Below are 20,161 nucleotides of genomic sequence, written 5' to 3'. Positions count from 1 at the left end.
TTGCTGTAAATTCAGAAATCAATATTTAGGTATATCGATATTAATTTTGTTGCTTAATACAAAGAGGGAAATGTATTGAATATCAACAGTGTAATAAATTGCATAAATCAAATATCTCTTCAATTTTTCAGATAGCTATAAATTCACCTAGTATCATGGGTTTTTAATGTAAAGAAAAATTACACTTTCCTATTCTATTTCATACAAATCTAGAATTTTTTTTTATGTGCTGTCCAGGACTGATAATTGGTTACCAAAGTCTTATTCTTTTTGCTCTTCTCTTGGTAGGATACCTTATCCAGGATATGACCTCTCCAAAAACTTCCTGCTACCCTCTTGCCCTGCTTTAATGGTATCCTGAAAACCTATCTCTGTCATCAAATGTTGTTCACAATAATGTAAGTATCACTGTATTTGACTTGTTAATTTTGTTTACTGTTCTTCAGAAGTTTTACTGTTAATAGTATGAACAAAGGTTGCCACTACTTCCAGGAACAGAAATTTTTATTTTTCCTCGAAGCAACACATAAAGATTAAATTCCACTGATAAAATTGCTGTCGGGTAACTGAATAGCAATTAAGTAGCTTTAACCTTATTAAAGTTGTTTTTCATTTTCTAAGATCATTGCGAAATCAGAATTTATTGTCTATCCCTAATTGCCTTTGAGAAGTTGGTGGTAACCCACCTTGAACTACTATAATTCTGCTTGTGATGGTATTCAGTGTTGCTGGGATTTCCAGGATTTAGACCCAGTGATAATTAAAGAACTGTGATATATTAACAAGTAGGAACTTGCTCGTGATGGTGTTCACATGTTCACGTTGCCCTTGTTGATGGTGTTAGAGGTTGAGAGTTTGGGAACTGCTTATGCTAAATAACAAGTAAAAAACTGCAATGTATTTTGTACATGGTAATCACTATCGCACTATGTGCCATTGATGGAGGAAATTAATACTTAGGTTGGTGGATGGGTTGCTTCATCTTGGATTGTCATAGTGTTATACAGCATATAAACACCATATCTATGTCAACCAATATGTCTATCTATACTAATCCTACTTGTCTGAATTAACTCCATATCCCTCTGTGTCTTGCTCACTCAAGTACCTGCCAAGATGCTTCTTAATTGTTGTTGGTGTGCCTGCTTCCACCATCTATTCTGTCAAATCATTCTAGGTACCAAAAGAATTTTGGCATTTGGAATGAACCAAAAGAGTAGGTGGGGGAAGCAAAGTAATTCATAAAAGAACTTACCTCTCAAATCCCCTTAAAACCTTCTCCCACTCACCTTAAACCTATGCCAGTTTTAAACACCCCTGCCCTGGGAAACATCCCCACTCCTGTACTCAGTGCCTTGATCGATGAAGGCAAGTATGCCAGATACCACCTTTGCCACCCTGTCTACTTGTGTTACCATTTGAGTGGAACTACATATGTACTTGTATCACTATGTCTCTCTGTTCAACAACACTTCTCAAGGTCCTGCCATTCACTTTGTATGTCCTGCAATGGTTTAACTTCCCAAAATTCAATACTTTGCTCATTTGAGTTGCATTCCATCTGCCATTTCTTTCTCCACTTTCCCAGTTGTTTCTGTTGTAACCTTGAAAAATATTTTTCACTGTCCACTTAGTAACATTATCTACAAAATTGTTAATTATGCCATCTATATTCTCATTCATATTATTAATATACAGTATATGGTAATCAACCGAGTACCAGCACCAATTCCTGCAGCACACTGCTCATAAAAGGCCTCTAATCTGAAAAGCAACCCTCCACTACCAACCTCTGCCTCCTACCACAAAGTCAATTTTCCATTGAACTGACAAACTCACCCTGGTTCCCTTCTGGATTTAACCTTCTTGACCAGTCTGTCATGTTGGACCTTGTCAAAGCTTTAGCTAAAATCCACATAGACAATATCTACCACCTCACCCTCATCAATCATTTTGGTCACTTCTTCAAAAAACTCAATCAAAATAATGAGACACAAATTTCCATGGACAAATTAATGCTGACCATCTCAAATCAATTTGCCTTTCAAAATGCAAATAAGCTTGCTCTCTCTCTCTCTCAGAATCCTTCCAATATTTTACTCGCTGCTGACGTAAGGCTCATGCCCTGTAGTTCCTGGCTTATCCTGCTTAAGGCATAACATTAACAATCCCCCAGTCTTCCAGTGTATCACCTGTGGCTAATAACTATACAGAAATGCCTATCAGGGCCACAGCAATCCCCTCCTTTGCTTCCTATAATATCCTCGGGAACCAGTTTATCTATCTTTATGTCTTTCAAGACCTCCAAGACCTCCTCCTTTGAAATATTGATATGTTCCAGGATCTTTGAACTCTATCCTTCATGCCTTTCCCATGCTAAATACAGACATGAAGTACTCTTAAGTCCTAATAATTTCCCATGAATTGTTACACAGATTACCATATTTATCTTGAAGGGGACTTATTCCCTACCTACCTACCGTTTTCCTGACCAGAACCTCAATATCCCTTATCAGCGTAGTTTCCTTCATCTTGCTGAGCTTGTTCTTGAGCAGTTTAATAGGAACATGCTGGCCTCAAACTCATCTCACTTTTAAAAGCCTCCACTTGTCAGACATCCCTTTACCTTCAAACAGCCTTTCCCAATCAGAGTGTAGTTCCTGTCTGATGCAATCAAAATTAGCTTTCCTCCAATCTAGGGCATTAATTTAAGGACCACTTCTGACTTTTTCCATGAATACCTTGAAGCTAATTAAATTATGGTCACTGTCCCGAAGATCCCCAACCCCCCAACATGTCAACTAATTACCAAACCTATTTCCTCAAATGAAATTGAGTCTAACACCTTCTCTATAAGGGCCAGTTATGTATTACTTCAGAAAATTTTCTGAATACACTCAATGAATTCTGTCCCATCTAATTCATTATCACTAACACATTCCCAGTCAATATCATGCAGGTTAAAATCACGGACTACTACAACTCTATTATTCCCATATACCAATTGTCTCCCTTGTTCTTATAATCATGATATTCATCCGGTTGGTTCAGCTGAATTTCTGCATAATGGTGACCTTCAAGTGGGAAACGACAACACACCACACCATTATCAAGGACATACAGTTAAGATTTATGACAACTTGCTAGTTACCACTTATCAATCTGCTGCAAACACTGCGTGGGTCTTACTGCTTGCTAGCAAGTACAGCCACATTTACCTAGGAATTGCAAATTGAATTAATCATTGTGTATTCATCAGCAAACATCCCCACCTCTGACCCTGTGATGAAAGGAAGGCCTGGTATAACAACCTCAGAAATCCTTGCAATGAATCTGTGGGATGATTGATCTCTGACAACTATAACCATTTTCTTTAGTGTTTGGTATGATTCCAACACTAGAATATTTTCATTGTAATGGCAGTGACTTCAATTTTACAAGGGCTTTAAGATAGAATGTAGAACAGTACAGCACAGGAGCAAGCCCTTTGGTCCAAAACTAATTAATTTGTAATCAGATGCCAATATGTAATGCCCATATTCGTTCATTTTCTGCAATCCATGTGCCATCTGAGAGTCTTTGAACATCCCTATCGTATTTGCCTCCACTACCATCCTAGACAGTGCATTCCAGGCACCCACTACTCTCTTTGGTTAAAGAAAGAACTTGCTCCACACATCTCCTTTGAAGTTAACAGCTCCTATCTTAAATGCACGCCCTAATTCAAATCCACACCAAGTCAAGTGCTGTCTTGATATTAAGTAGAATCAAGTTTCCTTGTTCTCTGGAATTCAGCTATTTGGTCTGCATTTGAACCAAGGTTTTCATGACATATGGAGTGAAGTATCTCACTAACCTGGCTATCAGTGATAGGTTACGGTAATTGTGAGGAAATGCTGCTGGACAGTACTGACAATGGTGGCAAGAGTAGAATGATGGGTAGAATTTAAGTGAATTGGATTTGTCCTGATCTTGGTCAACAAGATACACTGGCGCAAATTTCCACATTGTTTGGTATATGCCAATGCTGCTACCTCATTGGGACTGCAGCTAGTTTTGGAGTACAGGCTTTCAAAGCAATAGCCGAGTGTTTGTATGGTTCCTTTGCCTTTGTTGTATCCAGTGCTCTGAGCTATTTCTGGATATCACTTGGAGTGCATCAAACTGGGCTGAAGGCTGCCTCCTCTGTTGGTGGGGCTCTCTTGTGAAAATCAAGATGGATTGCTCTATTCGGCACTTCGGCTCAACATGTTTGTGAACACTTTAGCCTTGCATGCTAGGCCCCAGCATGATTAAAGATGGTGATAGTTTTCAATCATCTCTTTCCCATAACCGATTTAATTTAATTACCTCCACATTCATGATTAGGTCTGATTCATTCTCTCTTGCTACAGAAGAATATCAGCCTTGGTTTACTGCTTCAGAACCAACTGGAGGCTCTGAAAGCACTTTACTTATTAAGAACTGTAGGTTGGATAATGCTTCAGCTTCCTTCTACCCTTACAACCCTTCCATCCATGGGCATATATGCCTACACACCCAACCACCGCTCCCAGCTGTAAACTGTACTCATGCTCTGAGCCTTAAGCTCCTGGTAGAAGCCTGCCCCTGTACCTTTGTGCAGTAAAGTTCCAACACTATACTCTCATTTCTGAGGATATCTCAATCTTGATCCAGTTCTGAAGTCACTTGTCTCATCCTGGGCTATGCTCTGAGCTACCACTCCCGGTCTTGGTCCTAGTCTTGACCACATTCGGTGCCTTGGTTCCAGTTCCTGACATATTCTTGTTCCTACCTGATAAGTTCATGGCCATACTCTGTGTGCATACACAATATTCCTGCTGACATGTTACAGAGGTGTTGGACATATCCAGTTATCAAGAGTAGATAGTTAGGACAGAAACAGATGAGCAAAGTAGAACACAAGGTAAATGGTAGGACACTGAGGAGTGCAGTAGAACAGGGGGATCTGGGAGTACAGGTACATAATTTCCTAAAAGTGGCTTCACAAGTAGATAGGGTTGTAGAGAAAGCTTTTGGTACATTGGCCTTTATAAATCAAAGTATTGAGTATAAGAGTTGGAATGTAATGGTGAGGTTGTATAAGACATTGGTGAGACCGAATTTGGAGTATGGTGTGCAGTTTTGGTCACCTAATTACAGGAAGGATATTAATAAGGTTGAAAGAGTGCAGAGAAGGTTTACAAGGATGTTGCCAGGACTTGAAAAACTGAGTTACAGAGAAAGGTTGAATAGGTTAGGACTTTATTTCCTGGAACAAAGGAATGAGGGGTGATTTGATAGAGGTATATAAAATTACAATGGGTATAGATAGAGTGAATGCAAGCAGGCTTTTTCCACTGAGGACAGGGGAGGAAAAAAAAGAGGTCATGGGTTAAAGGTGAAGGGGAAAAGTTTAAAGGGAACACTGGGGGGTGCTTCTTCTCACTGAGAGTGGTGGGAGTGTGGAATGAGCTGCCAGATGAAGTGGTGAATGCGGGCTCACTTTTGACATTTAAGAAAAACTTGGACAGGTACATGGATGAGAGGGGCTTGGAGGCATATGTCCCAGGTGCAGGTCAGTGGGACTAGGCAGAAAAATGGTTTGGCACAGCTAAGAAGGGCCAAAAGGCCTGTTTCTGTGCTGTAATGTTCTATGGTTGGACCACTCAAGAACTGGCATACAAGGCAAAAGGAGGGTTATCTATTAATCCTCTTTGAGTAATTGAATTATGCAGTGTGAAAACAGGCTCTACAGCCTAACAAGTCTGTAGGGGCAATGGCGTCAGAGAACACAACAGCAGAAACAGACAATTTGGCCCATCTAGTCTGTGCCAACCAAAGCACTACATAACCCTCTCATCCATGTACCTATGCTCTAAAATGTTACAAATAAACTCACATTTCCCACTTATGCTGGCAGCTCATTTCCATACCTATACTACTCTCTGAGTCAAGAAGATCCCATTCACATTCCTTCCAAGTATTTCACCCTTCACCCTAATCCTATGACCTCTAGTTCTGGCCTCATCCAACCTGAAGTGAAAAAAAATGAAATAAAGAAAGCCTGTCGCCTACCTATACCACTTATAGTTTTATATACCTCTCCCCTCATTCTCCTGCAGTCTAGGGAATAAAGTCCTAACCTATAATATGCTTCTTTTATCTAACTCTGCATTATTATGTCTTTTTCTTCTCTCAACATCTTCCAACATTTCCATCAACTCCACATTGTACCAAACACCTCTACTCAGGGAGCAAATTATAGTGGGGAACCTATCTACAAACACACACATCCTATGTGCTGGAGCAACTGGGGGAAACCCACAAACTAAAAGGGAGAACATGACAGTTCCACATTGACAGCATTGGTGACATAGAAGAATGCAGATGCTAGAATCTGGAGCAAAACAACAGTAAGCTGGAGGAACTTAGCGGGTCAGGCAACATCTGTAGAGGGAAATGGGCAGTTGATGTCTTGAGTTAACTTTTCATCCAGTCTAAAAACAGATACACTGACTGAAAGGGAGAACATGAAAATTGCCCACTGACAGTATCGGTGGTCAGGACAGAACCTGGATCACAGGAGCTGTGAGGTGGTAGCTCTAGTAACTGCACAACTGTGCTTCCCATACTGAAGTCAAACTTCTACCACTCACACCTTCCGTTATCTCCTTGTTCTCCATCTTCTCATGGAAACATTTGATAACAACTGGATATTTTTCAACACATTTAAACTTCATTTAAACTAACAACTACTGTGAACAAGAGAAAAGCTGCAGATGCTGGAAATCCGAGCAACACACACAAAACGTTGGAGGAACTCAGCAGGCCAGGCAGATCTATGGAAAAGAGTACAGTTGAAGTTTCGGGCCAAAAACCTTTGGCAGGACAGGGGACTAACAAATACTGTGTTAGTTTTTAGGGCATTTTTACTTAAGTAACAATGTACTTGCTGCCCTATTCAAAGAGAACATTACTTAGACATACTCACATTAACACCTGCTTGTGCTGCACACATAGCGATGGAAATAGGTATTCAGGCGAGAGCGGTTAGCAAGTTGGAGCAGTCAAAGAGGGAAGCATCAAACACTAATGAAAATGAAGACCTGGGAAAGTAAGAGGTAAAGTGCTTCTCCTCTTCAAAGGATAAAGCAAAGGCCACCTAGGCTGCAAAGATTAGTGATCTCACTGGCAGGTAATGGATGTAGTTTCAGGATGTATAGTTGAGAGAGCTGAAGGAGTTCAGTTCTCTCATCTGCCCAAGAGTAGCTGCCTAGATGGCAGACGTCACCTTCTTGAGGCAGCATCTCCTGTATACATTACCAATGTGCTAGTGATGTATTGGGCACAGATCAGTACTCTCAAGAGCTTCATTGTTCCTGTGCATTTGAACTGCTAGACCATAATACTTTCGACCGTACATCTGTAGAAGTTTGTTAGTATGTTCATTGACAAGTTGAACATCTGTAAGATCTTAAGAAAGTAATGATGCAGGCATGCTTTCTTTATGATTACATCTATGTGTTGGGCCCAGGACAGGTTGTCTGATATGTTAACGCCCAGGAATTTAAAGCTGCTGACTCTATTCAATGCCAATTCCTCAATGTTGACAGGCACATGATCATCCTTCTTCCACTCCCTGATGTCAACAATCAGCTCTTTAGTTTTGACAGCATTGAGTGAGAGGTTGTCTTTGCTGTACCACTCAACCATCTCATTCCAGTAAGATGACTCATCACCACCTGTGATTCATCCAACAGTAGTGCCATCAGTAAATTTGAAGTCGGTATTGGAGCTGTGCTCAGCAACATAATCAAGTGTGTATAGACAGTAGAGCAGGGGACTAAGCATGCACATGTGTTGATGGTCAGTGAAGAGGAGGTGTTACCAATCCTCACTAATTGAGATCTGCTGGAGAGGCAGTCCAGTATCCAGGGGCAGAGGGAGGTACAGAGGCCCAGGTCTTGAAGCTTGATGCTGAGTTTGGATGGAATTGTGTTGAACACCGAGATGTAGTTGACAAATAATAGCCTGATGTACAAATGGCTGTTGTTCAGATGGCCAGCAAATTGGAACAGATCCAGGTAATTTCTGAGGCCGGTGACCATGCTCTCCTTAAATAGATATTTAAATAGATATTCTTTTGAAGTAGTGGGAACGTCAGACTGCTGAAACAAGAAGTTGAACATGTCTGTAAATAGTCCAGTGAGTTAATCTGCACAGATCTTTAGTATTGGGCTAAGTACACCCTCTGAGATCAGATGCCTTTTGCAGATTCATCCTGTTGAAGGATCCTTGAATGTTAGTCTCAGAGACTGAAATTACAGGGTCATCCAGAGATGTGTGGGTGTGTCATAGTTGTCCATATCAACATGTGCAGAAGAAGCATTGAGGCCATCTGGGAGTGATACTTAGGCTACCCGATCTCGTCAAGTAGGAAGTTACATTGTGCAAGCCCTGCCACAGATGTCGAATGTCCATCTGTCATTCCAGTCTAGTCCAAAATTGACTCTCAGTACTTGCAATGGCCTTTCAGAGTACAAGGTAAAACTACAAGCTTTGAGGAATCTATAGTACATTTGTGAATTATTACAGCACTATTGGAAAACATGCAACTTTAGAAGCAAAAGAGCGACCATAGATCCTAAATCTCTGCGGCCCGAAAAGAGCTTTCCCCCCACTTCAGTATTCTGAGCTGTAGTAATCAGATCAGTAAATTTGTTGAAAGGGTCATGCAAATTTATGCACTGCCTCCTGTTTCTCAGAACTGTGCTACACCCAGGCCATCTATAAGTCTTATGAAACGAGCAGTAAATATGCAAGAACACAGGAAAAATTAGTCAATCACTGCAGCAGTGGATGTGGTTGAATTAATTGTAGGACCTTGGAAGGCATAAGAATTGACTATGATAATTCTCATGATGAGGGATTTACCCATGAGAAAAGGGGGCTCTTTTCATTGGAGCGAAGAAGGTAATGAGAAAATCTATTAGGGATGTCAAAATTATGAAGTATTTTGGGAAGGTGAAAAGGGAAAGAATATTTCCTCTGGCTGGAAAGTCAGTGACAAGAGGTCATCAATTTAAAACTAAGAGCGGTGAGAGGGTCATATCTGAGAGAACAAGAAGCCGGCTTGTAGAAATTTTGTTACTTAGAGTTGTTGCAGCATGGTGTGTTTTACCATCAAGTGCTTTTGGCTCAGAGACCACTGTATGGGTTATGCATTTCATTATTTGAAGCAGAGAAAGAGAAAGGCAATAAGAGAAGCTTAGGATAGTTCTAGCTGAGAGCATGGCAACAAATTGGATGGATTTCTTTGAGCTGTAAATGTTAATAGTTCTATGATTTTATCTTGGGAATCAGAGTTTGCAGTTGCGGTAGAGGACTAACAAAATATCAGCACTTTCTTTGGAAACCGTACAACTGCAAGTATAGTCACTTAGATACTGTAGGTTAATGATTAAACAACATCTAACATTCAGTTCAAGAACTACAGTCTGCATTCCTTGGGATCAAACAGGTACCAACCTTTATCAATTGTTAGTAATGCAGTTTTTGTATGCTCAATGTAATTTTTATGTTATTTATATGAGATACTGTGTGTTAGATGTAAAAATATTTTAAAACAATTGGCAGCACTTGAAAACTCAAGCAATGATGTCTGGGATACTGAATTTATGATCAATCTAGTTTACAATGTAAACGCACTAGAAACATTTGGATAGCCTACCACACGGTAGGCTTATTCAGTAAGTCAGAAGGCATAGGATCCAGGGAAGTTTGATGGGATGCAGAAGCGGGCTGAGAAGTGGCAGATGGAGTTCAACCCAGAACCCTGGTGGTTCACTTTGGAAGGACAAACTCCAAGGCAGAGTACAAAGTAAATGGCAGGATACTTGGTAGTGTGGAGGAGCAGAGGGATCTGGGGTTCCATGTCCACAGATTCCTGAAACTTGCCTCACAGGTAGATAGGGTAGTTAAGAAAGCTTATAGGTGTTAGCTTTCATAGGTCGAGGGATAGAGTTTAAGAGTCGCAGGGTAATGATGCAGCTCTATAAAACTCTGGTTAGGCCACACTTGGAGTACTGTGTCCAGTTCTGTTCGCCTCACTATAGGAAGGATGTGGAGGCATTGGAAAGGGTATAGAGGAGATTTACCAGGATGCTGCCTGGTTTAGAGAGTATGCAGTATGATCAGAGATTAAGGGAGCTAGGGCTTTACTCTCGGGAGAGAAGGAGGATGAGAGGACACATGATAGAGGTATACAAGATATTAAGAGGAATAGATAGAGTGGACAGCCAGCGCCTCTTCCCCAGGGCACCACTGCTCAATACAAGAGGACATGGCTTTAAGGTAAGGGGTGGAAAATTCAAGGGGGATATTAGAGGAAGGTTTTTCACTCAGAGAGTGGTTGGTGCGTGGAATGCACTGCCTGAGTCAGTGGTGGAGGCAGATACACTAGTGAAATTTAAGAGACTACTAGACAGGTATATGGAGGAATTTAAGGTGGAGGGTTATATGGGGGGCAGGGTTTAAGGGTCGGCACAACATTGTGGGCCGAATGGCTTGTACTGTGCTGTATTGTTCTTTGTTATAGGAGATCAATTGCAGAGACGTCTCAGAACAAATTCCTGCACACAACTTCTATTTTGGCCACTGTTGTGCACACCATAAGGAGAATGTAGAGGCTTTGGAAAAAAAGTGCTTAAGAGATTTACTGGGATACTACCTTGTGGACCTCCTCTGCACCACCCTCTAGTAAGGAGACCAGAACTGCTTGTAGTCTGTGCTGCAGATGCAGCCCCACCAGTAACCTGCACAGATGCAGCATAACCTCACTGCTCTTAAAGTTCAATCCCTCTAGCAATGAAGTTCAGTATTCCAATCTGTTGCACCTGCAAACCAACCTTTTGTGATTCATGCACAAGTATTCGCAGCTTCCTCTGTGCATGCTGAATCTTTCATGATTTAAATAATCTGATCTATTTTCCTTATAAAGTGGATGACATTGCATTTACAACATCATACTCCGTCTGCCAGACCCCTGCCCACTCACTTAACCTATCTGCAACTTTCTGCAGATTCTCTGGATCCTCTCTATTGATGCTAATACATTGCCCCAACTCCAAGCATCCTTTTCTTATAGTGAGTTTCTTATGCAGCACCTTATCAAATGCCTTCTGGAAATCCAATTATACAACACCCACCTGTTTACCTCTATCTATTGAGCTCAACATATCCTCAAAGAACTCCAATAAGTTTGTCAAACAGGACCTGCCCTTCATAAATCCATTCTGTGTCTGCCTGATGGAACCACTCCAATCCAGATGAATCACTATTTCTTCTGTAATGATAACTTCAAGCATTTTCCCAATTACAGACTTCTAGCTAACTGGCCAATAGTTAGCTGCTTTTTGCCTACATCCTTTTTTTAACACAGTAGTATGACTTTGAGTCTTCCAATTTTCTGGGAGCTGCCCAGAGAATTTTAGAATTTCATCTGCTATATGGTATTTCCTGGGATGCATCTCATCAGGATCAGGGGAGCTACATTTAAACTGATTAGTCTGCTTTTTACTACTCTTTAGTGGCAGTGATTGTATCGAGGTTCTCACTTCTCATTGCAACCATAATATCTCTCTTTGGCATGTTAGTCATGTCTCTCACATGCCGACTGACACAGAAAAGCTATTCAAGGCCTCAGCCATTTCAACATTACCCAACCTTAATTTCCCCCTTTCATCTTTCAAGGGACCTACATTCACTTTAGCCAATTTTTCCCCGCTTTAAATAATTAATAAAAACTTCAACTATTTGGTGGCAGTTTACTTTAATCATCTATCTTCCATTTCCTTATTGCTTGCTGAGTAATTCTTTGTTGCTTTATAAAGTTTTCCTAATTTTTTTTGTTTCCCACTCCTCTGGGCGACTTTGTATGCATAAGCTTTTAGTATGACGCTTTTTTAATTTCCTAATTTACCCAAAGCTGGATCTTACAGATGGTTTATGTTTAATGGATAGGGTAGATCATATATGTCAAACTCAAGGCCCGTGGGCCAAATCCGGCCCGCGGTGGAATTATCTTTGGCCCGCGAGATAATATCTAATTACTATTAAAGCTGGCCCCAGTAATCGAAGCGCCTATGGCGTATGATATGGCTAATGCTGAGTTTATTCAGGTACCAGGTTTTCAGGGTTTTTAGTGTTTATTCAGCAGTCTTCTTCATAAGAAATGGAATTTGTAAAGTGAAACACTTTGTAGTTATAGCAGAAACTGAGACACATGAGAGCAGGCTGAAAAAACGGAAGCAACGAAAGCTGCGTTCGCACGCGTCTGACTGATCCGGCCCGCATGAAGCTGCATTTTGCTCAATCCGGCCCGTGACCTAAAATGAGTTTGACACCCCTGGGGTAGATGGTCAGAGTCTTTTGCCCCCTATTGATATATCAAATGCTAGAGGACAGAGGTTAAGATGCGAATGGGAAAGTTTAAGGATTTGTGAAGCAAGCTTTTGTTTGCACCAAGTAGCAGGTGCCCAAACACGCTGCGGAGGGAGGTAGTAAAAGCAGGTATGAGAGCAGCATTTAAGAGGCATTCAGACAGATCCATGAATAGAAGTAAATGGACTATCTGCAGGCAGGTAGGGTTAGTTTAGATTGACATAATGGTTGAAATAGCATGGTAGAAAAGGGTCTGTTCCCTGTGCTGTACTGCTGTCTGTTCTATCTTCAGGGTGATTAATGTGAAGCATATGTTTTTTATTCCATGGTGTATCCCTCTATAACTCCATGACATGTCATTCATAAAAACATAGAAAATAGGTGCAGGAGTAGGCCATTCGGCCCTTCTAGCCTGCACCACTATTTACATTTCCTTTGATTTCAATGTGTGGACAGTGTAATTTCAACATGTGTGTTTTATATGCTCACACAGTTTGTTTCACTTGTACTGTTCATACATACATTATACATTATGTAGAGGTTTAATAAACAATAAATACAGATGTAATGTGAGCAAGTAAGGGAGTAGATGCTTCAGAAGTTGCATTGTGTCACATTATTATTTACATATGGAAGCAGAATTATTAATATGCAGCTCCTGCATTTAGTTAGATAAGCATTTGATGCAGAAGCCTTCCTCATATTCGTACAGTTATATCCCTTTGTTCCATGCCCATTTCTTGCTACAATACTGATTCATTGTTGGCTTTATCCTTTTATCTAATAAGATCACTTTGTGTAATGAAGTTGTGAAATGTATACCATACAAGTTTTCTTGGAGGATGACAAAAGGAATCTAGTATATATTAAGGTGCTTTCTGAGTTGTTAAAACATATTAACATGACCAGTGGTATGATTAAAACTAATTATGTATGTCAATTACTTCGGCCTGATACCTGTGTGTTCAGGTCTGTCCTTGAGTGCTGCATGTGTGTAACTAAGCAGGATGGAAAAGAATAGCCTTTGATCTCCTTCCAGTTTACTTCAGATAAAAATGGCATTTGTTGACCTGTGAAAAATTAATATATTGTCACTGTTACATGGTAACTAAGCTCTATCCTTTGGTGCTGGTACTAAGATTGCTACAAAACAATTTCTTGTATTTATTTCAGTGTGGGTCTTTACAGTGTCCACAGTATACAACAGTTAACTCCTGCGTAATCAGAAATGCATCAAAGGAAGAGTGTGTGCTTATGGATTAAAATAATTACTGCGGGTACCGTTTCACTGTCATGCTTAATTATAGTTCAGAAAATATGGTAAAGTTTGTGAATATCTCTTTGATGCAGGGAGAGAGAGGGGACATATCAGACCCCTAAGGTATTATAGTACAGACAACAAAGAGATGATTAAAAAAAACATTCTCACAATATGCTGAAATTAAATCAGTTTCAAAACTGACTTGACTTGTCAACTAGATGATCAAGTCTTTAAAAGAGGTTAGTATACAGCAGGGGTTCTCAACTAGAGGTTCAGAGACTCCTTGCTTAATGGTATTGGTCTATGGCATTAAAAAAGTTTAGGAATGCCTGAGATATGGAGTTCTCAGTTCAGTGTACTGGCTGGATTATTCTAGTGTTCACTGCCCATGATATTTCTGTGACTGCAGCCTCATGGGTTCCTCGCTGTTCCACAAGGCAGAGGAGGCTGCGAACAGTGAATAGACCTCAGATGGTGTATTCTGAGACCCCAGCCCAGCACCTGCCATGACCTTTCGACAACAATGACCTTTGAACAATGAAAACAGTTCAGAAAGATTTAAATACATTATTAAAAGAATTTGAAACAATATTTTGTAAAAATAACTTCAGATGCTGAAAATTAAAACATTAAGATTAACAAAATTAGACCAAGGGATAAAACTGTACAGCACAGGAACAGGCCTTTCAGCCCATGACGTCTGTGTCAAAGCTGATCAATGCCAAATTAAACAAAATGTTGCAAGAAACATGAGGTTGAGATAGTAGGTGATTTTAATTTTCCACATATTGACTGGGAATTCCTTACTATAAAAAGACTGGATGGGAGATCTAGGCCTCCTATGGAGCCAGTGATCATTCATGGAGAATGTGTGGAGCAGGTTAAGACCTACAAGTATCTGGGAGTACAGTTAGACGAGAAGCTAGACTGGACTGCCAAAACAGATGCCTTGTGCAGGAAGGCACAGAGTCGACTGTACTTCCTAAGAAGGTTGGCGTCATTCAATGTCTGTAGTGAGATGCTGAAGATGTTCTATAGGTCAGTTGTGGAGAGCGCCCTCTTCTTTGTGGTGGCGTGTTGGGGAGGAAGCATTAAGAAGAGGGACGCCTCATGTCTTAATAAGCTGGTAAGGAAGGCGGGCTCTGTCGTGGGCAAAGTACTGGAGAGTTTAACATCGGTAGCTGAGCGAAGGGCGCTGAGTAGGTTACGGTCAATTATGGATAACTCTGAACATCCTCTACATAGCACCATCCAGAGACAGAGAAGCAGTTTCAGCGACAGGTTACTATCGATGCAATGCTCCTCAGACAGGATGAAGAGGTCAATACTCCCCAATGCCATTAGGCTTTACAATTCTACCGCCAGGACTTAAGAACTTTTTAAAAGCTATTATTAATGCTTTTTGAGATAGTGATTTAGATGCATATCATATTTTTTACTGAGTTAAGTATTGTATGTAATTAGTTTTGCTACAACAAGTGTATGGGACATTGGAAAAAAGTTGAATTTCCCCATGGGGATGAATAAAGTATCTATCTATCTATCTATCTGGGATGGAGTTTGTCAAATACGTTCAGGAAAGTTTCCTTAATCAGTACGTAGAGGTCCTGACTAGAGCGAGTGTGATGCTAGATCTCCTATTAGGGAATGAGACAGGCGGGTGACAGAAATTTGTGCAGCGGAACACTTTGCATTTAGTGATTATGATGCCATTTGTTTTGAGATTGATATGGAGAAGGATAGATCTGATCCTTGGGTTGAGATTCTAAATTGGAGAAAGGCCAACTTTGATGATATCAGAAATGATCTTGCAAGTCTTGACTGGGACAGGTTGTTATCTGGAAAAGACATGCTAGGTAAGTTGGAGGCCTTCAAAAGTGAAATTTTGAGAGTGTGGAGTTGGTATGTTCCAGTTGGAATAAAAGGCAAGGATAACAGGTTTAAGGAACCCTGGTTTAGGAGAGATACTGTGGTCCTGGCTAGGAAAAAATATGGAGGTGCATAGCAGTTGCAGGTAGGTTAGAACAAATGAGGTACTTGAGGAGTATAAGAAATGCAAGGGAACACTTAAAAAGGAAATCAGGAGGGCTAAAAGACATGAGGTTACTCTAGCAGATTAGGTGAAGGTGAATTCCGAGGGCTTCTACAGATACTGTATATTAAGAGCAAAAGGATAGCAAGGGATAAAATTAGTCCTCCGGAAGATCATGCATGGAGCCGAAAGAGATGGTGGAGATCTTGAATGGATGTTTTGCATCAGTATCTACTTGGGAGACAAATACAAAGCAGCAGTGAAGTTATGAACTGTATACAGATTACAGAGGTGTTCACTGTCTTGAGGCAAATTAGGGTGGATAAATCCCCAGAGCCTGACAAGGTGTTCCCATAGACCCTGTGGGAGGTTAGTGCTGAAACTGCAGGGGTCCTAGCAGAGATATTTTAAAATGTCCTTAGCCATAGGTGCTGGAGGATTGGCAGTTTGTTTATGTTGTTCCTTTTTTTAAGAAAGGCTCAAAGAATAAACCAAATTATAGGCTGTTGAACCTGATGTCAGTAGTGGGTAAGATATTGGAATGTATGCTAAGGGACTGGATATATAAATATTTGGATATACAAGGATTAATTAGGGATAGTCAATATGGCTTTGGGCGTGGTAAGTCACGTCTAACCAATCTTATAGAATATTTGTGGAAGTTACCAGGAATGTTGATGAAGGCAATGTAGTGGATGTTATCTACATGAACTAACATGAACTTTAGTACGGCCTTTGACAAGGTCCTGCTTGGGAGCTTAGTCAAGAAGTTTCAGTCACCTGGCATTCAAGATGAGGTAGTAAATTGGATTAAACATTGGCTTCACGGAAGAAGCCAGAGGATGGTTGTAGGTCGTTGCTCCTCTGACTGGAGGCCTGTAACTAATGCTGTGCCGCAATGATCAGTGCTGGGTATGTTTTTTATCTATATCAGCAATCTGGATTATAATGTAGTAAGCTGGATCAGCAAATTTGCAGATGGAACCAAGACTGGGATGTAATGAACAGTGAGGAAAGCTATCAAAACTTGCAGTGGGATCTGCAGAGTATAGCAGAATGAGGGGAGATTTGATAGAAATATACAAACCTATGCAGGGTATAGATAGGTTAAATGCAAGCAGGCTTTTTTCACTGAGGTTAGGAGATACTAGAACTAGAGGCCACGGGTTAAGTGTGAAAGGTGAAATGTTTAAGGGGAACATGAAGGGGAACTTCTTCACTCAGAGGGTAGTGAGAGTGTGGAACGAGCTTCCAGTGGAAGTGGTGGATGCAGGTTTGATTTCAACATTTAAGAGAAATTTGGATAGGCACATGAATGGGAGAGGTATTGAGGGCTGCAGTCCAAGTAATGGTCAATGGGACTAGGCAGATAAATAGTTCAGCACAGACTAGATGGGCTGAAGGTCTTCTTCTGTGCTGTTGTGTTCTATGACTATGACTCTAAATCTCTTCTGTCTGAACATGATCTATATTTCTCCATTCTTTGCATATTCATGTGCCTGTCTAAAAGCCTCTTGTATTGGCTTTCACCACTACCCTAGGCAATCCATTCTTGGCAGCTGCCACTCTGTATGTAAAGCAAAAGCACTTGTCCTACACATATCCTTTAAACTTTCATCCTCTCACTTAAAACTGTGTCCTCTAGTATTTGACATCTCTACTCCACCAATGCCCACCACAATTTTATAAACCTGTCAGATCTCCGCTTAGCCCTGATGTCATAGAGAAAACAAACTAAGTCTGTTCAATCTCTCCTTATTGCTCAAATCCTCCAATCCAGGCAACATCGGGATGACCCTCTTCTGTTCCCTTTCCAAAACCTCCATATACTTCCTGTAAATAGGGCAACAGGAATTGCACACAATACTCCATGTGTAGCTGAACCAAAGTTCTGTATAGCTACAACACGACTTCCAGACAACCATAAGAAGGCAAGCATAGCATACACTTCCTTTACATGGCCACTTTCAGGGAGCTGTGGATTTGAACCTCAAGATGCCATGTTACATTAGTGCTTTTAAGTGCTCTGCCATTAACTCTATACTTTCCCCTTACATTTGACCTCTCTAAGGACAACACCTCACACATGCCCAGATTAAACTACATCTGCCTTTTCTTTGCCCATATCTGTAACTGATTTATTCTTTGATGACTTTCCTCACTGTCCAGAATGCTTTGTGCTGTCTGCAGACTTACTAACCCAGCAAACTAAAATAAAATAAAATGTACCTGTACTGTATTCGTCAAGCTCTATGACCTAATCAATCTAGAAATGTAGTCACAGGGTTGCAGACCATGCCTAGTATAAAGCTAAGGATCTACATTTGAGGGGACCCAGCCCTGGATTCAGTGCCAAGAGCAACAGGTCAGATCTGCATTGCTACATACAGGCACAGCAGCAAGAAAGGGCAGAGCCACGCACTGCAGCTAGCTGGTGATGCTCTGTGAAACACCGATTGGCCAGCAGCACAATCTTGCCCACTGGTTGGAAACAGCCCTTCAGAATGGATATTATTTCTTCATCTTTAATCTGCTGATTCTATTCTGTATTATGCAATACCTGCAGCCAAGGGTCCAGGGGGAGGGGCAGCTCTTCGTCTGCGTTTGATATCTCCTGTGCACAGTGATCCAAAGTGAGCGTTTGTTTGTCTGCAAGTAATTATCAAAGAAAGTTATTAGCTGGGACAAAACACTGCTGCCTGTCTCCATATAAACACAAAACCTGCATGATCTAATCCCAAATCAAAACACCCACAATGAAGATGTAGCTGCATAATAAAGCTACCAATCTTGTTTATATCAAAACATAATTATGCTTTTGGACAACTGCTCAGCAGCCAAACTGCATCATAAATTGTTACCAGAATGAATAATATAAAAGGAATGCTTTTTAATTTTCAAAACTGGCAATCTTTCCAGCTCCACATAAAATCAGGCAGCACTGCTTTGACAGGCAAATGCTGGAGATTAATTATCTATAGGGATTACAATACAGTTGCTGAGATTTCAATTGGCCACTAATACTTCACTGTCAGCATCGCATTCATTAAGGCACAAACGGGCAAAAACTGAAATGAATCTTTTAGATAGACCTCCAATTGAACCTGAAGACCCCATGAGCACCCAAGGTACAGACTTAGCTGAGAGATTTGCTTCAGTAATTTTGCAAAGAATTGATTATCTGTTATACTGCATTGAGATATCTACACTATTGATCACAGAGATTAAGGTACTCAGGCATCTTTTATTTTCTCATAAAAAGACATGCTATACTTGCAACAAATAGCACTAAGTAAGGACTAGTTTGTTATTGTTGTCACTCTTCATGTAGAACATACCAGTTACTTTTTAATTTAAAATCAATGACAGTCTGAAAGGCAGCCTTGTTCCATCAGCATAAATGAACCATTTGTCTTTCTAAGGAGTACCACTTTGATCGCCAACCAAGGTGAGAATGAAACATAGATATATTTTAATAACAAGAAATGTTTCAAAATCGCATGCATCAAGAGTTATTTGCTGATTAAAAGGGAGCTAGAAACAAGGCACTTCAAATGAGAAAAGTACAGCATGTGTGAATGTGACTTTTGTTCATAAATAAATGTCAATATGTATTATTTCTTTTGAATGGCTGAGGCGATTTGCACCATTTTACAAATACATGCATATTTTATACATGCATACATTTAATAAGATTTACCTTCAATCACCAAGTCAGTAAAATGCAGACATTTCATTTTCAGCAAAGTTAACAGAAAACTGTTTAATACTTTTCCCAATAATTTATTTACCTGTCTTAAATTTATTATTTAACAAGCCCTCATCATCTGAGCATATGTAATTACAGCATTTAAATACATCAATATTTAAAATATCACAAAACATCTAGGTTAAAACATATGTTTCACTTAATATATAAATCAAAGAGGTAAACTACTAAAAACCTACTTTTAGTAACATACAATTAATATATATATATGTAACATATTTAGGATATCATTCATATTTATAACAGCTGACATGTGAATTCAAACAAAAGTATACACTGATGGTATACTGAACAAGTACTGTGGTAAAAGGTATTTTGTGGTAAAGGAAGGTGTTTTTATGAATAATTGACATGTGCACGGCGCCTTAAGAGTTTAAGTATTTAACTTGTGCACATGAGATACATGACATTCTATAATTATGAAAAGGGAGCTTTATATTAAGTTATGTGATTATAATCATTCTCAAAATCAGATACTAGCACTTGGCAAAACCCAAGAGAAGATCTGAAAATCTGCCCTTTTAAAATTGTCTTCTGATGCTTGTCCCCTTTGATTGTGTACATGCAGCTGTCATACATTGTCAAAGCTCACAGTCTCAATATTTATCATTCAGCTATTATGACTCCAACATTTAGAAATACTATGCACAGAGGT

The 20,161-nt window shown here is 40.1% G+C and overlaps 1 protein-coding gene across 3 annotated transcripts in view; it reads right to left on the bottom strand.

The window, feature by feature from the left end:
• The window catches only part of gpatch2 (G patch domain containing 2), a 282,543-nt gene that overhangs the window by 15,285 nt on the left and 247,097 nt on the right, over positions 1–20,161 (bottom strand). For 2 of the 3 annotated variants that reach the window (XM_073050808.1, XM_073050809.1), the window contains one exon: positions 18,298–18,386. The exons of the other annotated variant lie outside the window; for it this stretch is intronic. In XM_073050808.1, coding sequence (XP_072906909.1) covers positions 18,298–18,386 — 89 coding nt within the window. The remainder of the gene's footprint in view (positions 1–18,297; positions 18,387–20,161) is intronic. 3 annotated transcript variants of the gene reach the window in all.

Source organism: Hemitrygon akajei, chromosome 7 (genome assembly GCF_048418815.1).
Source record: "Hemitrygon akajei chromosome 7, sHemAka1.3, whole genome shotgun sequence".
Taxonomy (NCBI): Eukaryota; Metazoa; Chordata; class Chondrichthyes; order Myliobatiformes; family Dasyatidae; genus Hemitrygon; species Hemitrygon akajei.
The sequence above is the reverse complement of the archived record's forward strand: the minus strand, read 5'-3'. Positions and strand labels throughout refer to the sequence as shown.